Below are 18,548 nucleotides of genomic sequence, written 5' to 3' on the forward strand. Positions count from 1 at the left end.
AACCATTTAAATCACTTTATTTTTGTATCACTTCACGATTATCCTAGAAAACTTACAGCAAACACGAAAATAGCTGATTTCTCGAGTACTAGTCGATGCCCATTGTTAAAAGACCTGCACAATAATATTGTTCAACAAACTGCACAGAAATAATAGTTGTTCCACAAACTGAGCACAAACCAATCATTGTTCCATTGTTCAGTTGTTCTACAGCTGGTGTTTGACACGTACTAGAGCTAGATGCACATTGCTCCGCTTGGTTCGAGTGGTATGATAGACGTTGGGTCCCATTTCGCAATGCTGACAAGCACACACGGTGTGACAACTGTTGCAAACTGGTTTCAAATAATCAAAAAACAGTTGCGTTGTTTGCGCTTAAATACATTTTCAAGGTTGCAGAACAGTTGCGCAACTGATTTGCAACGGTGGTTGTGAAACAGTCACACCGTGAGCGATGGGCCTAAGGCTGTACTCACACTATCGCAACTCAAATTGTACGACTCCAGTCGCTAGTACCTGTATTTTGGACGACTTGACTCAAATTGTACGACTCCAGTTGCGAGTACCTGTATTTTGGACGACTTGACTTATTCAAAATTGAGTAATTTAAGGCCTGTTTTAATCAAACTTTTTCAATGGTATGAAATGAGAAACTTTACTCAATTTTTAAAATTTATTAGAATGAGCCTTTCATTACACATTTTTGAATCAAGTTGAAAGGTCTGAAAAACTGGAACACGCGACTGGAATCGTACGATTTGAGTAGGGTAATGTGAGTATTGCCTAAGGGACAAACAGCTAACCAAAGTAGTGACTATGAGCACAGATAGAAGATGACATAACAAGAAATCCTAGGTAGTTTATGTTCCAAGCCGATAGTCATAGTAGTTATTTTGTTGTGTAGCAATGTAACGCTGGTAGTCTCTCGTACTGTGCCATTCTTACAATCTCACCCGGCCAAAACAGTAATAATGGGCAGTAATCGACTTGAAATTTGGAATATAAACTGCCTGGAATATCTTATGCTATCTTTTCTCTATGTTAGCGACTACAGCTGGTGCTTGACCCGGGCCAAAGCCACATAACTGCGCTTGGATAGGGTGTCGTGATAGCCGATCGGTCCCATGTCGCAGTCCGCACATGCGAGGTACTTGTGCGCGCCCACTGTGTGCGAGAAGCCCACATTCTGGAAGTCGTACATGTCCGCCACGAGCCAGTAGCTGCTCAACTGCTCCTCCTCTGCCTCCGCGCCGCCTCCTTTCTGTCGCGTCATCAGTGGCAGGGCAAACTAAAAAAAATATAGAAAAATGATTAGACACCAAAATGGTATTTTTGTCATACTTACTCAATTGCAGCTGTTTTCCATGCATTAAATCAAGCCGGTAAACAGCTGTTTGCAGAACAAGAAAACATGTGATTTTCATAACAGCATACTATACTGTAAAGAGATCATATATGTTCTCTTTACAGTCGAGTATGTTAGGACTCTACTGAGTCCTAATAACATCTGAGTAATTAATATACTAACTCAAATAATTAAAGAACTCATTTAAGGAGTTTCAAGTTATGAGAACTCATCTGGAATCTTTTAATTTAGGCCTTTATTATTTTATTTGAGCTCAAAGGGTCTGTTTGTTATGAACTAGGCGCTACCGGCTAGGTCATGTTTATAGAATGCAGTAGCTCGAGCAGCAGCAGGTAATGGTTTCTGTTTCTCAGCAATATTATTCTTTCTCAGATAAGTATGAAAAAAAATATTGTACGTAACTAGTACGGTAACGTATTTACCGCATTAGTATGATAATTCTGCAAAATCAATCAATCATATTAAATCAAATTAAACAATCATACTTATGCGGTAAATTATCGTTACCGGACTTGTTACGTAAAGTACTATTATGAAATAGTCATTCAATTTCAGCTGTTTTACATCCACGAAATCAAGCCGGTAAACAGCTGATTGTAGAACAAATAAACATATGATTCTCATTACAGCATACTATCAACGAGCTAAAATATAGTAAACCATAGAGCGGCTGTTGGTGTGCTTTCAGCGCTCTCAATGTGTTACACGGCCAACTAAGGGCAGCCATGACAGAGAGAGGCAACAAGAGCCTCTATTGCCAGTCTGCCACTGCAGGAATAGGTGTGTTTTTGTGAATTAAATTGATTTCTATGACTAATTATTATATTTATGATGATGATGGTATTGCAAACTTGACTGGAATGAACTATAGACATCAGCTTATATTATATGATCATGTTAGGCCGGTATTAGATATTAATTAATAGTATTAGACGGTAACATGAAAAAAGATGAAAATATGATTTCGTACAACTTATTTCATATGGTCTGCATATGACAGAAATATTACCGTCTAATACCGGCCTTAGTTTGTTATTTTTTGACTATCATACTTTGCCTTCTTGTTTTGAACTTAGAGGTAATGTAGATAAGTACCGTAAGCTGGTATCAAAGAAACGTCTTCATAAACTAGTTTTTTCGAATACTCAAAATAGCATAAAAAATAATCCAATTTCTAAAATCATAATTTTGCAGTTACGGTATGGCATTTCAACTTATACGGCTAAGCAGTAAAAAATAATCCAATTTCTAAAATCATAATTTTGCAGTTACGGTATGGCATTTCAACTTATACGGCTAAGCAGTATTACACGGTAACTTGGGCTACATTAATTTCACCAAGGCTTCAAGTAAAGCAATTCAAACAATTAATTTTATGGATGCATAACAACTGTAAAACATATATTTAAAATGCTCAATGAAAATTCAATGTAGTATTTATTAAATATAACTGATTTGCACCTTGTCTTTTATGCAAGTTTCCATTATATCAATAGGGCCATTCAAATTCTCCGCCGCTTCTTGCCTCTCTCCGTCATGGCTGCCCATGTTCAATTCGTAACAGGAATAGCGGCCACTCAGCCACTCTATAGTTTACTATATTTTAGCTCGTTGCATACTATACTGTAATAAAATCATATGTTTTCTTTACAGTCGAGTATGTTTCCTATAGTGAGGTCCACGTTATAATGGCAGTGTAGGAAGATAGGAGAAAAGGATGGCCAGATCTCAGCCTTGCCACCCAAACAGCTGATACTGGTATATCTGATGAATTTCACTGTTCATTATTGTTGAAAAATAGTTAATCATACTTTATTTGTCAAGAAAATATATTTTTTGAAGATGTAATAATAAATTTTCATGATAGGGATTAAATATTTTGTCAATTAGTTGAATTTCTACATTGTTGATAAACGATGTGGCAACATCGCAATGCATGAAAGAGATAGCGCCATCTGCTTTGTTAAACGATAGACAAGGATAGCAACACCATTGCAAATCACACACTGCCATTATAACGTGGACCTCACTATAGTTCCGAATTTGGAACAGCAAAACTGGTGAAAAAGCCGCCTTTTAGCGCTACAGGTAGAAGTTTTGTCAACTACAATCAATAAATTCCTGATTCGAAACTTGAAAACTAGGTTATGTTTATAGAATGCATGTAGTAATATCAGCACAAGCAGGTAATGTTTTCTGTTTCTCAATTATTCTTTTCTAGATTATTATGACAAAAAATAGTGTAAGTTACTTTGACGTGAATGTCTTTTGCAGTGCTCGAATGAAATTCTAGTCTCGGCTAACGTCTCGACTAGAAACATCATTCTCGCCTGCAAAATGGCCCTTCCCGTCCTTGTGACTCAAGATACTATTATGAAATATCAGGAAATAAAAAATCTGAATACTCTTTATAGAGTAGCCCTCACCAAAAAGTAAATTCATCAAATATATATGTCAGCGATTGTCATACAATGTTTTCGTAATAAACATAGTAAAACGGACGGACCACAGGTTATAATAGTGTGGTCCACGTTATAAAGGCAGTATTTCATAAACATTGGTGTTGCTATCCTTGTCTATCATTTGACAAAGCAGATCGAGCTATCCTTTTCTATCTCCGCAACGTTGCCAGATTGCTTGTCTATCATCCTTGTATCATCTTCGTATCATCCTTTTATCTTCTTCCTATAGTGAGGTCCATGTTATAATGACAATATTTCATAAACATTGGTGTTACTATCCTTGTCTATCATTTGACAAAGCAGATCGAGCTATCCTTTTCTATCTCCGCAACGTTGCCAGACAGCTTTCAACAATATAGAAATAATATAATAAATCACAAAATATTTGACCTCAATTCTGAAAATTGATTTATTTAAATCATTAGAAAACCATATTTTCTTGAATTGATTATTTTAAACAAGAATGAACAGTTTATATTACATTACCGGTATCAGCTAACCTCTATAGTAGATAGTGGCAAGGCAGAGAATTGGCAACGCTGTTCAACATGGCCTATCTTTTTCCACTGTAGACCTCACTATAGTATTCTGTATTTTAGTAAGTCTTAAAGTACGAACAGGTCGATTTGAAAATGTCAGGTCGCTAGCGTTTCTCTATATCTTTATCAATGAATCCAAATTAATGTTTTTATCCGTTTAATGGCATCGATCTTTACCGCGACTTACTTATTCTGTTAGAACCTTCAAGATTGTATGCTAAAACAGATAAACTCTAAGGCCCGCTTGCACAAAAGCCGGTTAAATTTTAACCGTGATTGAATTCACGAGAACCAATCAGAGAAGCCGTCTTACCTAAAAGCCATTAATCGCACAATGATTACTATAGATTCCTTTTAAGGCATAAAAGGAATTAATCACGATTAAAATTTAATCGGCTTTTATGCAACCGGCACTAAACATAGTTGAGTCTGATTTCACTGGGCGAAATCTACAAAAACTCGTCGAAACTAACCTGAACCCATTCGAATACTAGAGACAATTAGTTAATAATCTCAGCTGTTTCAGTAATGGCAAAAAGTAGTTGCTTGCATAACGTTGCAATTCCTTAGCGAGGACTCGAGCCGCTCCGCTAGACACATAACCTATAAATTCATCAGATTCAATGATTCATTCGATTTTTATGTTGTATAGAGGCAGATGAATTAGAAGAGTGATGGCTCAATATTGCTTTCACGATTCATATCTAAATATCGGGGCACCGAGCTTCGCTCGTTATTTTTATTTATTGATAAACAGAACACAATTCTCTAAAATGATCGTGTTTATATTTCACAGCTGGTTATACGTCATCTTATGAATTTCGGGAATGCGATATTTTTACATACTCACTCGCTCACTCACTTTTTTACTATCCACAGACGACGAAAGTCTCAGCTGTTTCAGCCAAGAATTAATTATCCTTTTAATGTCGTTCAGCGAGTTTTCCCAAGGATGAGACCTAGTGCAATCGAATTTTTATATCATAAACCTACTTCGTTACAAATTTCGTGAAAATCGATAGAGCCGTTTTCGAGATCCGTTGAACATAAATAACCAGATATAAATATGAATAACCACATATAAAAATACAGAAATTGCTCGCTTAATCCTATACTATTAAACGAGTAACTTCTGTTTATATGTTTGTATTTCACCGGATCTCGAAAACGGCTCTAACGATTCTCACTAAATTCAGAACATAGTAGGTTTATAATATAAAGATTCGATTGCACTAGGTCTCATCCCTGAAAAAACTCGCTGAAGGATAATTATTATTCATCCTTGGAAAAACAGATGATACTAATATTATTTCGGCGTCTGTTGGTAATGGAAGTGAGTAAGCGAGTTCATGTGTGTGGGACTGTGTCAAAATTATGACTCAGCTGTTGAACTTTTGTAATCATTCAATCAGGTACTAAGTGCCGGTTGCAAAAAAGCCGGGTTATTTTCAATCCTGATTAATTCCAGTAGATCCATCTTTCTGAAATGGTCTTCTCTGATTTGATTCACGTGAAGTTAAGCAGGATAAAAATTTAACCGGCTTTTGGCAACTGGGCCTTTGTGAAGGAAATTTTTGCATTCTTCTGGGAATTAATCGCAATTTACTGTGATTAGATAGAACATTTCTGTATGAATGTTATTATAATTTCTTCTTTCGTAATAATTTTTTTATGCTTTTGTACTCCAGAGCGAAGCTCGGTCCCCGATATTATTTATAATGGGATGGATCATCAAATCTAATGAATTTATAGGTTATGTGATCGAGCAGCGCGCTCGAATCGTCGCTAAGGAATTTATTATTATTATTGTGTTGTAGTACTGTACTATATTAAATGCTCATAAATGCATTGTTATTTTATTGTTAATTATATGTAAACTGTAGTGAGTAGTAAGTGTAGTGATTCACTGTGATAATTAAGGGATCTGTGAGCGTTCAGGGATTGGAAAATCCGGTATCAGCGTGTTATCGACTCCAATGGGGACTACTTTGAAGATTTCGAAAGAAAAATTGTACATATTTTGCCAATAAAAAGTTTTCTGAGGTCAGTCCGGTTACTTATTATACAGACTCAGCATACAAACGCTTTGGAAACACAGTGTGGAGTTGGATATCAGAGTAGAGCTATCAGTTTTGACTAATGACAGACAAGGATAGTGAACCAATGTTAACCAGGTGCTGACTTCAAAACATGAATCTCACTATATTATATTATGTTAAGATGAGAAAGTACCTCATTTTGAGTGTAGAGTGCGTCACCAGCAATCAGAATCACACTTGGACAGAACGCACACACAACTTTCTGCTTATTCTTTCCGTCCTCCTCCTTCAATGCATCCATGTTTAGTGTCTCCTCCTTCTCCATCCTAAACACAGAATGTCGAATCACAGTTAGCAATCAATCAATGAAAATAATAGTGAGAAAATGCTTACTGAATCCAAGACAAAATCCTTACGATAGTAATCTTCAAAAAACGGAAGATTGGCTAAGAGTTTAACTTTCAAATTACTTTAAACTATCAGCATTTCAACAGATCACAACAAGATAGAATTATTTTGATGCTATACTAACAATCATTTCATTGACATGAAAGAATGAAGAAGTCCTGAAATCCTACTCACATAATCATAGCTTCTCCTACTGGCGAACGAGTGGTTTATTCTTAAAAATTCTACTGGGACTATACATACCGGCTCAAATGATTGTCTAAATCTTTGAAGTCATATCTATTTTACAAATTCATATGTTAAAATTTACTACCAGAGAATGTCAAGCAGTTGTCCTTGAAAACTCTGTATTGCTGTTGATAATTCACTAGTCTGAAGCTTTTTATTCTATTAACGAGTACCTGGAATATTTCAATGTTTATTTATAGTAAGATGTGATCTGTTGATGTGCATGTGATATTAGATTAAAACAAAGCCTATTGCTTAATTTTGTATTTGTTCAATGGCTAATAAAAATTCTTGATTCTTAATTTGCTCGACCGGGTTGAGTGGCAAAAGTCACATTAGAACTCATGCTAATTATATATTTCCACTGTACCGGTCACTGAGTCTAATATTTTGTGACAATGACGCCATCGATCCCACAGGTGTGGGTAATGGATGAAGAAGAAGGTATAAAGTATAAGGTAGAAGGTACTGAAATGTGGGAATCCAACCCCCGCATTATAATGTTGGCGAATCTCCTTTTATGCTGATGATGATGCCCACATAAATTAAAGACTTACACACTAAAACAAGTCTTTGTCTTCAGTCAGCATTCCTTATAAATAATACCAATGCTTCTCATTCAACTATAGAAATGACGTGTAGGTGACGATTTGAACTGAAATAATGCTGCTGATAGTTTGAAATGAATCTCACTTTAGTCAATCCACTAGCAATAGGTAAATTGAATAAAAGCTAGCAATTGATAGTTCTAAGTAAATTTTGAGCAAATTCTAGGATTTGAGTGGTACCTAAGCTGTATAATCCTATTTGTATAGCTAGAGCCAATGACTAACTGCTAGTCACTAGATTCTAGTTTTTATTCGAACAACCCATTGTGTAAAGGCGGCGTAGATAGAAAATTCCCTTTATTTAACATACTTTTAAATTTTACAAGTGTTATGGGCGAAGTAAAAGAAATAAGGCTAACCAATAGGCTAAGGCGTAGGTAGTCTATGACAGAGTTGTAAACAACTTAACAGTTGAGGAGTCCACTCTTACATGAGGCCAAATTATCTGTTGAAACTTTATTAGAAATTTAGATGAACTTACTAATTCTAGAAGTAATCGGCCGCCTTGGGTCGCTTGGGCAGGTTAAGTTGCAGTAGGTTATCAGTTAGTGTGGGACCACTGCCACTACTAGTCGAAGGTGCAGCGAACAACGACGGCGAGGCGACGTATGGAGAGGCACGCCGTCTCAGTGGAGACATCACAGAGGCACCAGATAATGGAGAGGCGCGCATGGGAGAGTAGGAAGCCTGCAGCGCGAGATCAGCTGATCCGAGTCGCTTCAATTGCGAGGAGGCAAGTCGACGCGCGGCCGGCGACATACTGTTCAACCGATCCAGTCCAGAGTTGGGACTGAACGCGGGTGACGACAGGTGCTTCTTGGCCGCTTGCAGCGCCTTCTTCTTTCGATCCCTGTGCTGTTGGCCGGCCTTCTCGGCCAGAGCCAGCGCGAGCTTCTCGCGTTTGGGCGGCTCGGGTATCTTGAACGAGGGACCCGGTGTGCTGCGTACAGGCGTATCGCCACCGTCCAGCCGGAACGGAGTGCCTTCAATGTTGCCCCAAGTCATGAGTGGCGACTCGGTGATTCCGGGCGCTGGAGAAGGTGTTTTCACGAAGCTCCAGCCGTTCACTTTCGGAGTATTGGAGCTGGACAGTTCCTTACCATCCACCCCAATCTTACCTTCCAGAGCTTTCGCCTGGTTGACGGCAAGACACTGGATTGTCTCTCGATTCTGTATCTCGTCGAACGGGTTCTGTTGAAAGCGCGTATTTAGGTGCGACACTGACTGTTTCCTATTCACCAAGTCCATCTTCTCAGCGGCGGTCAACACTTTACCATCAGGTACGTACATTATGTGATTTCTATTCTTATATTTCCAGGTTTCTATGTTGAGCGGTCGCTCCAAACCAGCTGCTTGCTCTTCTATGGAGGGCACAACAAGAGAGTTCTTACCCTCATCCAAACACTTTTCTTCCGCCTCATATAACCAAGAGAACTTTTGCTTGTGTTTTTCATCGGCTTCCTGTATCATTTCCTGGAAGCTGTTGTTGTCTTCACTGGTGTGAGTGCCCAGATACTGATCCAGACTAAACTTGGGGCTAGGAGGTCTCTCTTTGGCTTTGCCACCTCGGTCGTCCATCTCTTCCTGGCTAGGTTTGTTGCTAGGTCTCAACAGAGCATCCTCTTGTACAGTGTGCTGGTCAGGAGTTTCAAAGGTGGCAGGACTGGCGTCGTATCTTTCGGCAGTAGGACAACCGTGACTGTATTTGGCAAAAATTTGCCTCAAACGTTGTACGTCGTTCTTCTCAACAGCATCCAGGTACGAGTTCTGAGCTCTCAGCTTTTCTAAATCAGGATAGAAGTCTCTTTCAATTATTTTACCTATGTTTTCCAAGTAAGTATCTTCATCAAGAACTTTTATACCATCCTTGTTCTTAGGTATGGCTACAACCGAATCGTTTTTGTCTGGCTCCTTCATATTCTAAAACTGGTATAACTGGACACTTCTAAAATAGTAACAATCAATGCATTTTGATAAGCATAGGATAAATTAAAGTTTATAAATAGTGAAATTTGGAAGTACAGTACCTTGGTAAGTTAAATTCCTTTTGTTTTGGAAACAATCAACACGACACTACGATGTTCTAAATTTCATAACCTTGTACAACACAAACAAATTTACACTACACTGAGCAAAATCTGTTTTGAAGCTTTAGTGGCAATTGCAGATAAGTTGATAAAAAGAAAATATTTACTGTTACTAAAAATAACAGCTGTTCATAATTATTTCTTGCCGTGTCTCGTTTCTTGTGCATTTTTGTGACTATTGTAATCATCTTGCATTTTTAATTTTTCAGATAAGATATTTAATTTACATAAATTATTACAATTTCAAGACCCTATTTCCATTAACAGGTGAGTAAATGCTTTAAAAATAATTTGCTTTGTGATCTCAACAATAATAGGCTTAGGGTATACACATTTCACATAACCTATTACTATTAGTAACATTATAAGACTAGGCTACAATGTTTTTGTTTTTTATAAAAATTGTAAAAGATCTTAATCTTTGATCAGATAATTAAGATTGAAATGATAGTTAATTATCTGGAAGCACTACACAATCAATACCGTACAACATAGTAAATTGTCTAGGCGCATGCATCATTTTCTCGTTTTTGTATTCTGTACTGTTTTACTAAATATTATATTGTAGGGCTACATTTCTTTTTCTAATTTCCTTTTAGGAATAACTTTATTGTGACGCTTTAACATCCAAGCCATTTTGAAGTTTTCAGAGCTTTTAATTAATAGGAGATAATATCCAAAGTCGTGATCGTTAGCCAGGTGTTCCCGGATAGATCGCGTCAAAAATAAAACTTTGAACTTGAGAATCTAGATGGCGTGACATTACAGTCTCTCAAAGCTATCCCCAAGGAAATCACTGATACTGTAATAGCTTCTTTCAATCAGCCACCTTGACAGCCTCTTCTTGAAAACACCAATGGGAATAGACACCGAGCCTGGCAGCAGGTTAAACATTTTAAGTGCCAACACTGGGAAAGAGTCCTTCACTTTTGACAACCTACAGCAAGGAATATCCAAATGTAGCCTTCCTCGGGTACCTTATTGTAATGAAAAACCTCTGCATTCTAGGCTTTATTGATCAGTAATGGATTCATAACAGATTCAAAATTAGAATAAATAGTTCAACATCTGATAACAGAAACATAAGAAGAAAACACTAGTCATATGATGATTCAATATCATCACATTCTTCCCGTCTTTAGGAATTCAATGAATAGTCTTTCAAATAAGAAGGCATTTTGCGCTCTCTATAAGATCTTCGCAGGGTGCCATCAGGAGGCTCTTCTTCATCACTGAGGGGGAATCCTGTATTTGTTTCATCTTGATTTTCATGATAATTTTCTTGATTGTTCTCAGGCTCTGCGTGATCACTAAGGCTTGATCCTGCATTTGTATCATCTTGATTTTTATCGATATCTTCTTGAATGCTCTCTTCTCCTCGAGGGGCAAGGTTTTTCAATGATACAGTTGTCTCTCTTCCATCACTAAGCCGTACCTTGGCATATTGTGGGTTGATTTGAAGAATATCCACCTCCTCGACCAATGGATCGAATTTACTTCTTCGTATAGGTACTTTCATTAGGACTTTGTTTGAAGGGGCAAGCCAGGTTGGAAGTGCTATACCATTAGATGATTGTCTATAGTGTCGGAACATCCTATCATGTGGCGTCTCATTAGTAGCCGTGCACAATAGGGATCGAATAGAATGTAGAGAATCTGGGAGCACAGATTCCCAATCAGATACATCCAAATTTCTATGCTTCAATGTAAGAGACACTGTGCGCCAAATTGTACCATTTTCTCGTTCGATTTGGCCATTTCCTGGTGCGTTATAAGGTGATGACATGGAAGTGGCTACTCCTCGATTATGAAGGAATTCCTGCAGCTCTCTGGATTTGAAAGAGGTTCCATTGTCAGTATGTACATAAGAAGGTAAACCAAATGTGGTAAACAAGTTCACAAGGCACTGAATTACAGTTGATGAATTCATATTCGGACAAGGGTATGCAAATGGAAACCTAGAGTACTCATCAATTATTGTCAACAAATATTTGTTTTTAGTTTTTGATGGAAGAGGACCCTTGAAGTCCATGCTTAATCTTTCAAATGGATGTGTCGCCTTTATGAGAGTAGATTCCAATTTCTTGAAAAATTGAGGTTTTATGGCATTACATGTTTGACATGAAGAAGTCATTTTTCTGACATCCTCAACTGAATAGGGTAAATTATGAGTTCTTACCCAATGAATCATTCTGGTCACTCCAGGGTGACACAAGTCACAGTGTAGGGAGTGTAATTTATCGGTTTGAGTTGCATTACACACTCTGGAAAGTGCATCTGCTACTTGGTTGTCCTTTCCTGGTCTGTAAATTATTTCGTAATTGTAGCATGACATCTCCAATCGCCATCGTTGTATTTTTTCATTTTTTATTTTATTTTGATGAGTCATATCAAACATGAATGATACAGAGCGCTGGTCAGTGATAATTTTGAAGAATCTTCCAAGTAAGAAATGTCTCCACTTTTTAAGAGCACACACAATAGCAAAAGCCTCTTTTTCAATGGATGAATGTTTACGCTCACTATCATTCAGCTTCTGAGAAAAGAATGCTACTGGACGTCCACACTGTGATAGGACAGCTGAAATTGAAAAATCAGATGCATCTGTTTCAACCACAAAAGGTTCAAAGTCGTCAATTGTACTAACTACTGCCTTAGAAATCTCAGTTTTGAGTTGATTGAAGTCAGCTATAGCTTCAGAAGTCAAAGGAAAGGTCTTTGCTGTAAGAAGCCGTTTAGCTTTATCTGAATAGTTGGATATCCATTTGGAATAGTGTGCAAACATTCCAATTGTTCGCTCAAGAGCCTTTCTATTATCTGGGGGTGGAAGATTGAGCAATGGTTTCAGACGTTCAGGGTCAGGAGAAATTGTCCCATTTTCAATTTTATAGCCAAGCAAGCTTATTGAAGTAAGTGAATATTTGCTTTTTTCTGTATTGATTGTAAAATTATATTTTTGTACTGCATCTAAAAATTTTTTGAGATTCAAATCATGTTCCTTCTGATTCTTACCACATATTGTCACATCATCCAGGTATGCATACGTTTTTTCAAGTTTTTCATTATTAATAACATTATCAATGACTCGCTGAAAAGTGGGTACACCATCTGTCAGACCAAAAGCAAGCCTTCGAAATTGATACAAACGGCCACATGCCTCAAATGCAGTGAAAGGTCGATCTTTTTCTCGTAGGGGTACCTGGTGGTAAGCGCTTTTCAAGTCAATAGTGGTGAATACAGAGTTTTTTGAGACCTTAGAAACAATATCTTCAAGACTAGGGAGGGGATATGCGTCAAGATGTGTGTATCGGTTAATAGTTTGAGAATAGTCTATTACCATTCGCTTTTTGTGATTTTCGTTCTTCACTACAAATGCTTGAGCTCTCCAGGGAGACCTGCTTTCTTCAATAATTCCATCAGCTAGCAGTTTCTCAATTTCTTTCTCCATGAAACTAGTGTCTTCAAGAGAATGCTTTCGGGATTTAGTAATTATAGGTTTAATGTCTTTAGTTAAAAACTCAAAAAGTGGTGGAGGTTCTATCTTTGCTGGAGCCAGATAATTGATAGTCAATGGGGGTTTAGTTCCTCCAAATGAAACTCTAAGTTCAGAGTGTTGATTAAGTAAGTCATGTCCTACAATAACATTAGCACACAAATCAGGCAATACACTGAATTTTGTTTTGGGGTAATGTTGACCTGAAAATTCTAAATGAGCTACACAATAAAAGGAAATGTTCTTTCTTAGTGATGTTGAAGCCATGGACACTGCACCAGTTGTAGGGTACATTTCAAGTCCACATTTTTTAGCAAAACAGTGTGAAATAAATGTCTCAGAGCTTCCTGTATCTATCAAAGCAGAAGTAGGAATGTTGTTTACCTGAGCTTGTACTGTAGCATTTTCAAGAACAGTAGAGGCTGCAATAAGCGCCGAAGATGAAGAAGTTTTAGTAGATTTGCAGACATTTTTCCAATGACCTATTTTCTGGCATTTTTCGCATGAGTCATTTAGTGCAGGGCACTGCTGACGTGTTTTATGTCGCTGACGACCACAAAAATAACATTTTTGAAAACTTGAGCTTCCAGTTTTTACAGCTGACAAATTTGTTTCTTTACATGAATTTTCTGAAGAATTATTTGAAGTGGCATTAAGAGTTATTTCAGAAGAGTAAGAAGCTGATTGATTTCTGGCAGATTCCAAGGCACGTGCTTTTTCAATAGCTTCATCAAGAGTTAGCTTGTCAAACTCCAAAAGTCTCAGTCTTATCTGATGAGAGCTGAGGCCCCGGATAAATGAATCACGAATGTATGTTTTCCTATGAGTTTCAGAATCAACATCTGCAAACCCACAATTCTTACTCAGTTGTTGTAAAGCTTGGTTATATTGGTCAATTGTCTCATCTGAAGACTGTTTTCTAGTTGCCAATTTATGTCTAGCGAATATTTCATTTATTGGTTTTACATATGCAGATTTTAGTGCGTCAATAGCCGAAGTATATGAATTTTTGTCGGCAATTGTTTGATAAACAGAATGAGATAGAAAGTTGGTAAGCAACCGCAACTTACTTTCATCATCGATGTCTTCTTCGTCAAAAGATGCGATGAAATTCTCAAAAGTCTTTAGCCAGAAGTTCCATTCTTGTAGAGCTGTTGGAGAATTCGGATCACCATCAAACTTGTCTGGTTTCAAAAATTTGTCCATCGTAACGCGAATTTTCAGTTTTCGTTTCCAGAAAAGATTTGAAGATTATACATTTGTTGTTGAATAGAAATTGTGAAATAGAGAATAGAAATTGATTGACTCGTATTTGATAAGATGAATTGATTTGATGATTTTTAGATTACTGATCAATAAATTGTAATGAAAAACCTCTGCATTCTAGGCTTTATTGATCAGTAATGGATTCATAACAGATTCAAAATTAGAATAAATAGTTCAACATCTGATAACAGAAACATAAGAAGAAAAAACACTAGTCATATGATGATTCAATATCATCACACTTATGAATGCACCTGACACCTACTCATCATGTTAGCCCTGTGTTTATATTCACTGCAGTAAGTGAGGCCAGTATGTACAGCCCGAAGACGGTGTGCACTTTCAGGCGTTTGAAGATGGGTTGACAATAGGCAATGAAGTCGCTGTAGGTTAGGATCCGCAGTGCCTTCTTTTGAAGAAGCAGGATGTTATTGGCATGCGGAGAATGGCCTCAGACAAGAACTCAATACTGCAAATGACTGCCAAACACCGCATGATACATTATTAGAAGGCTCAGGAGGCTTCTCAGCTTTTCGAACAGGTAGATTACTCTAGACTCCTGCATACCTGGTCAATATGCGGCTCCCAACTTAATTAGGCATCGATTCCAAAGTCAAGCAAAGTGACTGCTTCATCCCTTGGAGTGTGGGTTCCAAGAGTATAAAGCATCTCCTGTGTCTTGGCATCGTTCAACTTGAGTTTATTTGCAGCAAAAAACCACTCTTTAGCTTCGGAAAACAGCTCCTGTGCACAGCGTTTAGCATCCAGGGGTCATCTGCCCCCTACCAACTGTGGTAGTGTCATCAGCAAACAGCAGACTAGAATTTTGTAGGTGGAGATCGTTGATGAGTAAGAGAAATAACAGCAGCCTAAGCACAGATCCTTGAGGAACTCCATGTGCTACTCTCCTTTCCTCTGAAGTGGCACCCATCACCGACACAACCTGCCTCCTATCGCTTAGATAGTCTGCCACCATGCTCCATGCACTGACCCCAATGCCATACCTATGTAGCTTGTCCAGCAGGATGTTGTGCGACACGCCTAAACAGCGTTTTTTACTTTTTGTGTTGAATATTTTAATATTATCCATTTCAATTCAATTTTTCTTCTGTTTGTAACCAGTATATATATTGGATAGACATTGTCAATTAATAAAAACACAAAAGTTCAAATATTTACACTAATCTCAAGATGGCCGATCAAAGAGATTGACAAAACATACAATCTCCTCCTTATTGAAAGAATAGAGAGGGTGGGTGGTTAATTAGCTTCTCTCGGAGAATACCCTCTCCTCCAGCTTCCGCACCTACACAGTGGGAGTCTACTGTAGATTTTCAATGCGCGCATTGGGTATCGAGTGAGCAGCTTAGCTGATCTAGTAGGGTGATGATGTTATTAAACGAACCACTTTCTTCTGTAGGAGAATTCTTCGACATCCACTTGCATGACCCCAAAGTGCAATCCCATTTGATATGGCTATGAAACAGACCATGGTATGCATTAACCAGGTAATTCTTTGGAACATGCCTTCTCAGTTTTCGTATCAGATATGTTACTTTGGAGGGTCGGTTGTATATCATATCAATGTGTTGGTCCCATGTCAGTGATGAGTCAACCATGAATCCAATGAGCTCAACCTCAGGCCTACCAAAATGAGGCACCTGAGGGTTCGCAGAACATTCTGTGTCTTCTCTCCATTCATACACAGTCTGTTTGCCCTAAACCATGTGCTCGCCTCCTCCAACAGTTCAGCAGACCTCAGTACAGCCAATTTTCGATCCTCTTACTGTGCAGTGAGAGTTGTATCGTCAGCAAAAAGCAGGGCTTCTCCATCCATTTATAAAAATGAGGAACAGCAGAGGGCCAAGAATTGATCCCTACAGCACTCCATACTTGACCTGGAGCTCTTGGGATCTGACACCATCAACCGTTAGAACCTGCCTACGCCGTGAGAGGTACTCCTCCATCGTTCTCATGGCCACTCCTCCAACACCATATCTCATGAGCTTCCCCAGCAAAATCTCATGAGATACGCAATCGAAAGCCTTGGTGAAGTCACAGAGGATCATGGCAGTTGAGTGCTTCTTCTCCATTGCCTCAAGTATGGATTCCACCAGGCGTTGAACAGCGTCAGTTGTCGCTCTCCCACGGTGAAAACCAAACTGATCCTCCGTAAAGAGTGAATTCTCCTCAAAATAGGCTGAAAGTTGGAAAGACTCCATAATCTTTGCAAAAACAGGAATCAGAGACATAGTTCGATAATTTGACAACTTTTCCATATCACCCTTTTGGAAGATTGGCACCGTTCTTGAAATCTTCAGTGGATCAGGAAAAACACCTTGTTCCTCCAAACAGCTGTTAATTGATCGAGCGAAGTGAGGTCTAAGATTCAAGTCGACGGTTTGTCATTTCGTTCAATGTTTAAATGTTTATATGTTACGCATTTACGACGAAACGCGGTAATAGATTTTCATGAAATTTGACAGGTATGTTCCTTTTTAAATTGCGTGTCGACGTATATACAAGGTTTTGCATTTCATGGATAATATAAAAGGAAAAAGGAGCCTCTTTCATACGCCAATATTACAGTAAAAATCAGACTATAGAATCATAAATCAGCTGTCTAGTGGACTATAATACTACCCGTTCAAAAACATCGAACATCTTGAGAATGTATCTTTCCATCAACGTTGTAGACTGTTGCAGCCAGACCTGATAACAGCGCTCACACTCACATTCCGGGACGACACGTCACGGTACGATAGGACAGAAAGCTCGATGTTTATTTAGGATTTTTTCTAGACATTTTAAATTGATAAATTATTTATTAATTCTTGAAAAAACATAACAACAGGTCCATGTAACTTACTGAGCGCGAGGTCTACTTTTCACATAACTACTAGTTAGTCTGCTAAGTGGTACAGCTATTGAAGAGATGACTGCCTTCATGAGTAAAGTAGACATGCCATAGACGTCATGACTCTTCGAGCTTTTGGTAGTCATTTACAGTTTTTACCAAGTCCATAGGTGTCACTCTTTTCCATCTGTCAAATACACATTTCTGTAAAGGTACTCTGTCCACCGCATATGCTGTAGTTCCTGTAAAAGCGTCAACAATTTGTGTAGAAGAGTAAACAAAAAAAATGTTGAAATCATCTGAACTTGCATTTTTAGGAAGAGCAGACTGTTTCTTCTTAAATTTCATTATAATATTCTAGGCTGCCTTGGAGGGGCATGTGGCTTGACTTATGATTCTTTTGAAGCTGAATTTTTGGCATCAACAATTCCCTGGTGATAGATTTTATTAAGTCTGAGGTATGCATAGTACCTATTCCTATGTTCATCACTGGTGACAGATTTACAAAGACTATTTGCCAGAGTCACCATTTCATCAATATTTAAGTTTACAATTATTTTTTTCATAATGTTATTTTGTCATGTTCTTGTCACAAATTTATCATTTTAAAATAACTAAACATTTTAAAATTTCAGGTGAACAATGAGTTCTGGTTTTATATCAGAGTCTGAAATTGCGGAGAAAAGAAAATGTCGCCAGGAGGAATGGGAAAAAGTGAGGAAACCTGATCAACCACTGGGTGAGAATCTGTCGTATTTTAATGAATGTGTAATGTATATTTTTATAGAAATCTAGCTTTCTTTCTGTAGGATGAAAATATAGGGATGTGTGGCATTAATATTTCACTTTCGAAGGCAGTAGGTTTTCACTGTTTACAATTTCACTTTCAAATTTGAAGTGTACGGAATGGCTTGATGCCATAAGTAATGTTTTTGTTTTCTCAGAAAAGCAAATTTATACACAATTTGCTTTATTGTCTGTTAAGGAGCCGCACAATCACATTTTATGAATAAACTCCATGGAGAGTCTATTCCTCTTTGGTTAACAGCTGTTGTGCTGGTTGGCATGAACTCTCCATGTTGAATTGAAAAGACTAAGAAATTGTCAAAATACCACAGATTTATTGATACTTAGAAAGACTGGTTTCTGTTATTACACCATTGTCAATAAACAGTTTATCAGAGATTGACAATGG

At 37.8% G+C, this 18,548-nt stretch overlaps 4 protein-coding genes across 5 annotated transcripts in view; 1 reads left to right on the forward strand and 3 right to left on the reverse strand.

The window, feature by feature from the left end:
- Positions 1-9,856, reverse strand: LOC111063331 (splicing factor ESS-2 homolog). The gene is made up of 3 exons (XM_039428111.1): positions 8,132-9,856; positions 6,600-6,732; positions 1-1,288 (listed from the first exon to the last, which is right to left on the reverse strand). The coding sequence occupies exon 1, from the start codon at positions 9,565-9,567 to the stop codon at positions 8,137-8,139; it is 1,431 nt and encodes a 476-aa protein (XP_039284045.1). The 5' UTR covers positions 9,568-9,856; the 3' UTR covers positions 1-1,288; positions 6,600-6,732; positions 8,132-8,136.
- On the reverse strand, positions 1,049-6,707 carry LOC111062031 (guanine nucleotide exchange factor MSS4 homolog). The gene is made up of 2 exons (XM_022349731.2): positions 6,600-6,707; positions 1,049-1,288 (listed from the first exon to the last, which is right to left on the reverse strand). The coding sequence occupies exons 1-2, from the start codon at positions 6,705-6,707 to the stop codon at positions 1,049-1,051; spliced, it is 348 nt and encodes a 115-aa protein (XP_022205423.1).
- The window catches only part of LOC111062523 (PSME3-interacting protein), a 24,197-nt gene continuing 15,500 nt past the window's right edge, over positions 9,852-18,548 (forward strand). For both annotated transcript variants that reach the window (XM_039428122.1, XM_039428129.1), the window contains exons 1-2: positions 9,852-10,004; positions 17,989-18,092. In XM_039428122.1, coding sequence (XP_039284056.1) covers positions 17,996-18,092 — 97 coding nt within the window. In that variant the 5' untranslated portion in view covers positions 9,852-10,004; positions 17,989-17,995. The remainder of the gene's footprint in view (positions 10,005-17,988; positions 18,093-18,548) is intronic.
- LOC111062033 lies at positions 16,374-16,748 on the reverse strand. The gene has a single exon (XM_022349733.2). It carries the CDS (start codon positions 16,746-16,748, stop codon positions 16,374-16,376), a length of 375 nt encoding a protein of 124 aa, XP_022205425.2.

Source organism: Nilaparvata lugens, chromosome 1 (genome assembly GCF_014356525.2).
Source record: "Nilaparvata lugens isolate BPH chromosome 1, ASM1435652v1, whole genome shotgun sequence".
Taxonomy (NCBI): Eukaryota; Metazoa; Arthropoda; class Insecta; order Hemiptera; family Delphacidae; genus Nilaparvata; species Nilaparvata lugens.

Excerpts from the sequence above, each read along its gene's own strand:
- LOC111062031 (XM_022349731.2), bottom strand. The coding sequence starts at position 6,707 with ATGGATGCATTGAAGGAGGAGGACGGAAAGAATAAGCAGAAAGTTGTG. Across the intron at positions 1,289-6,599 it reads CACTCTACACTCAAAATGAG|TTTGCCCTGCCACTGATGAC; the intron begins GTACTTTCTCAT and ends TATTTTTTTTAG.
- LOC111063331 (XM_039428111.1), bottom strand. The coding sequence starts at position 9,567 with ATGAAGGAGCCAGACAAAAACGATTCGGTTGTAGCCATACCTAAGAAC.
- LOC111062033 (XM_022349733.2), bottom strand. The coding sequence starts at position 16,748 with ATGTCTCTGATTCCTGTTTTTGCAAAGATTATGGAGTCTTTCCAACTT.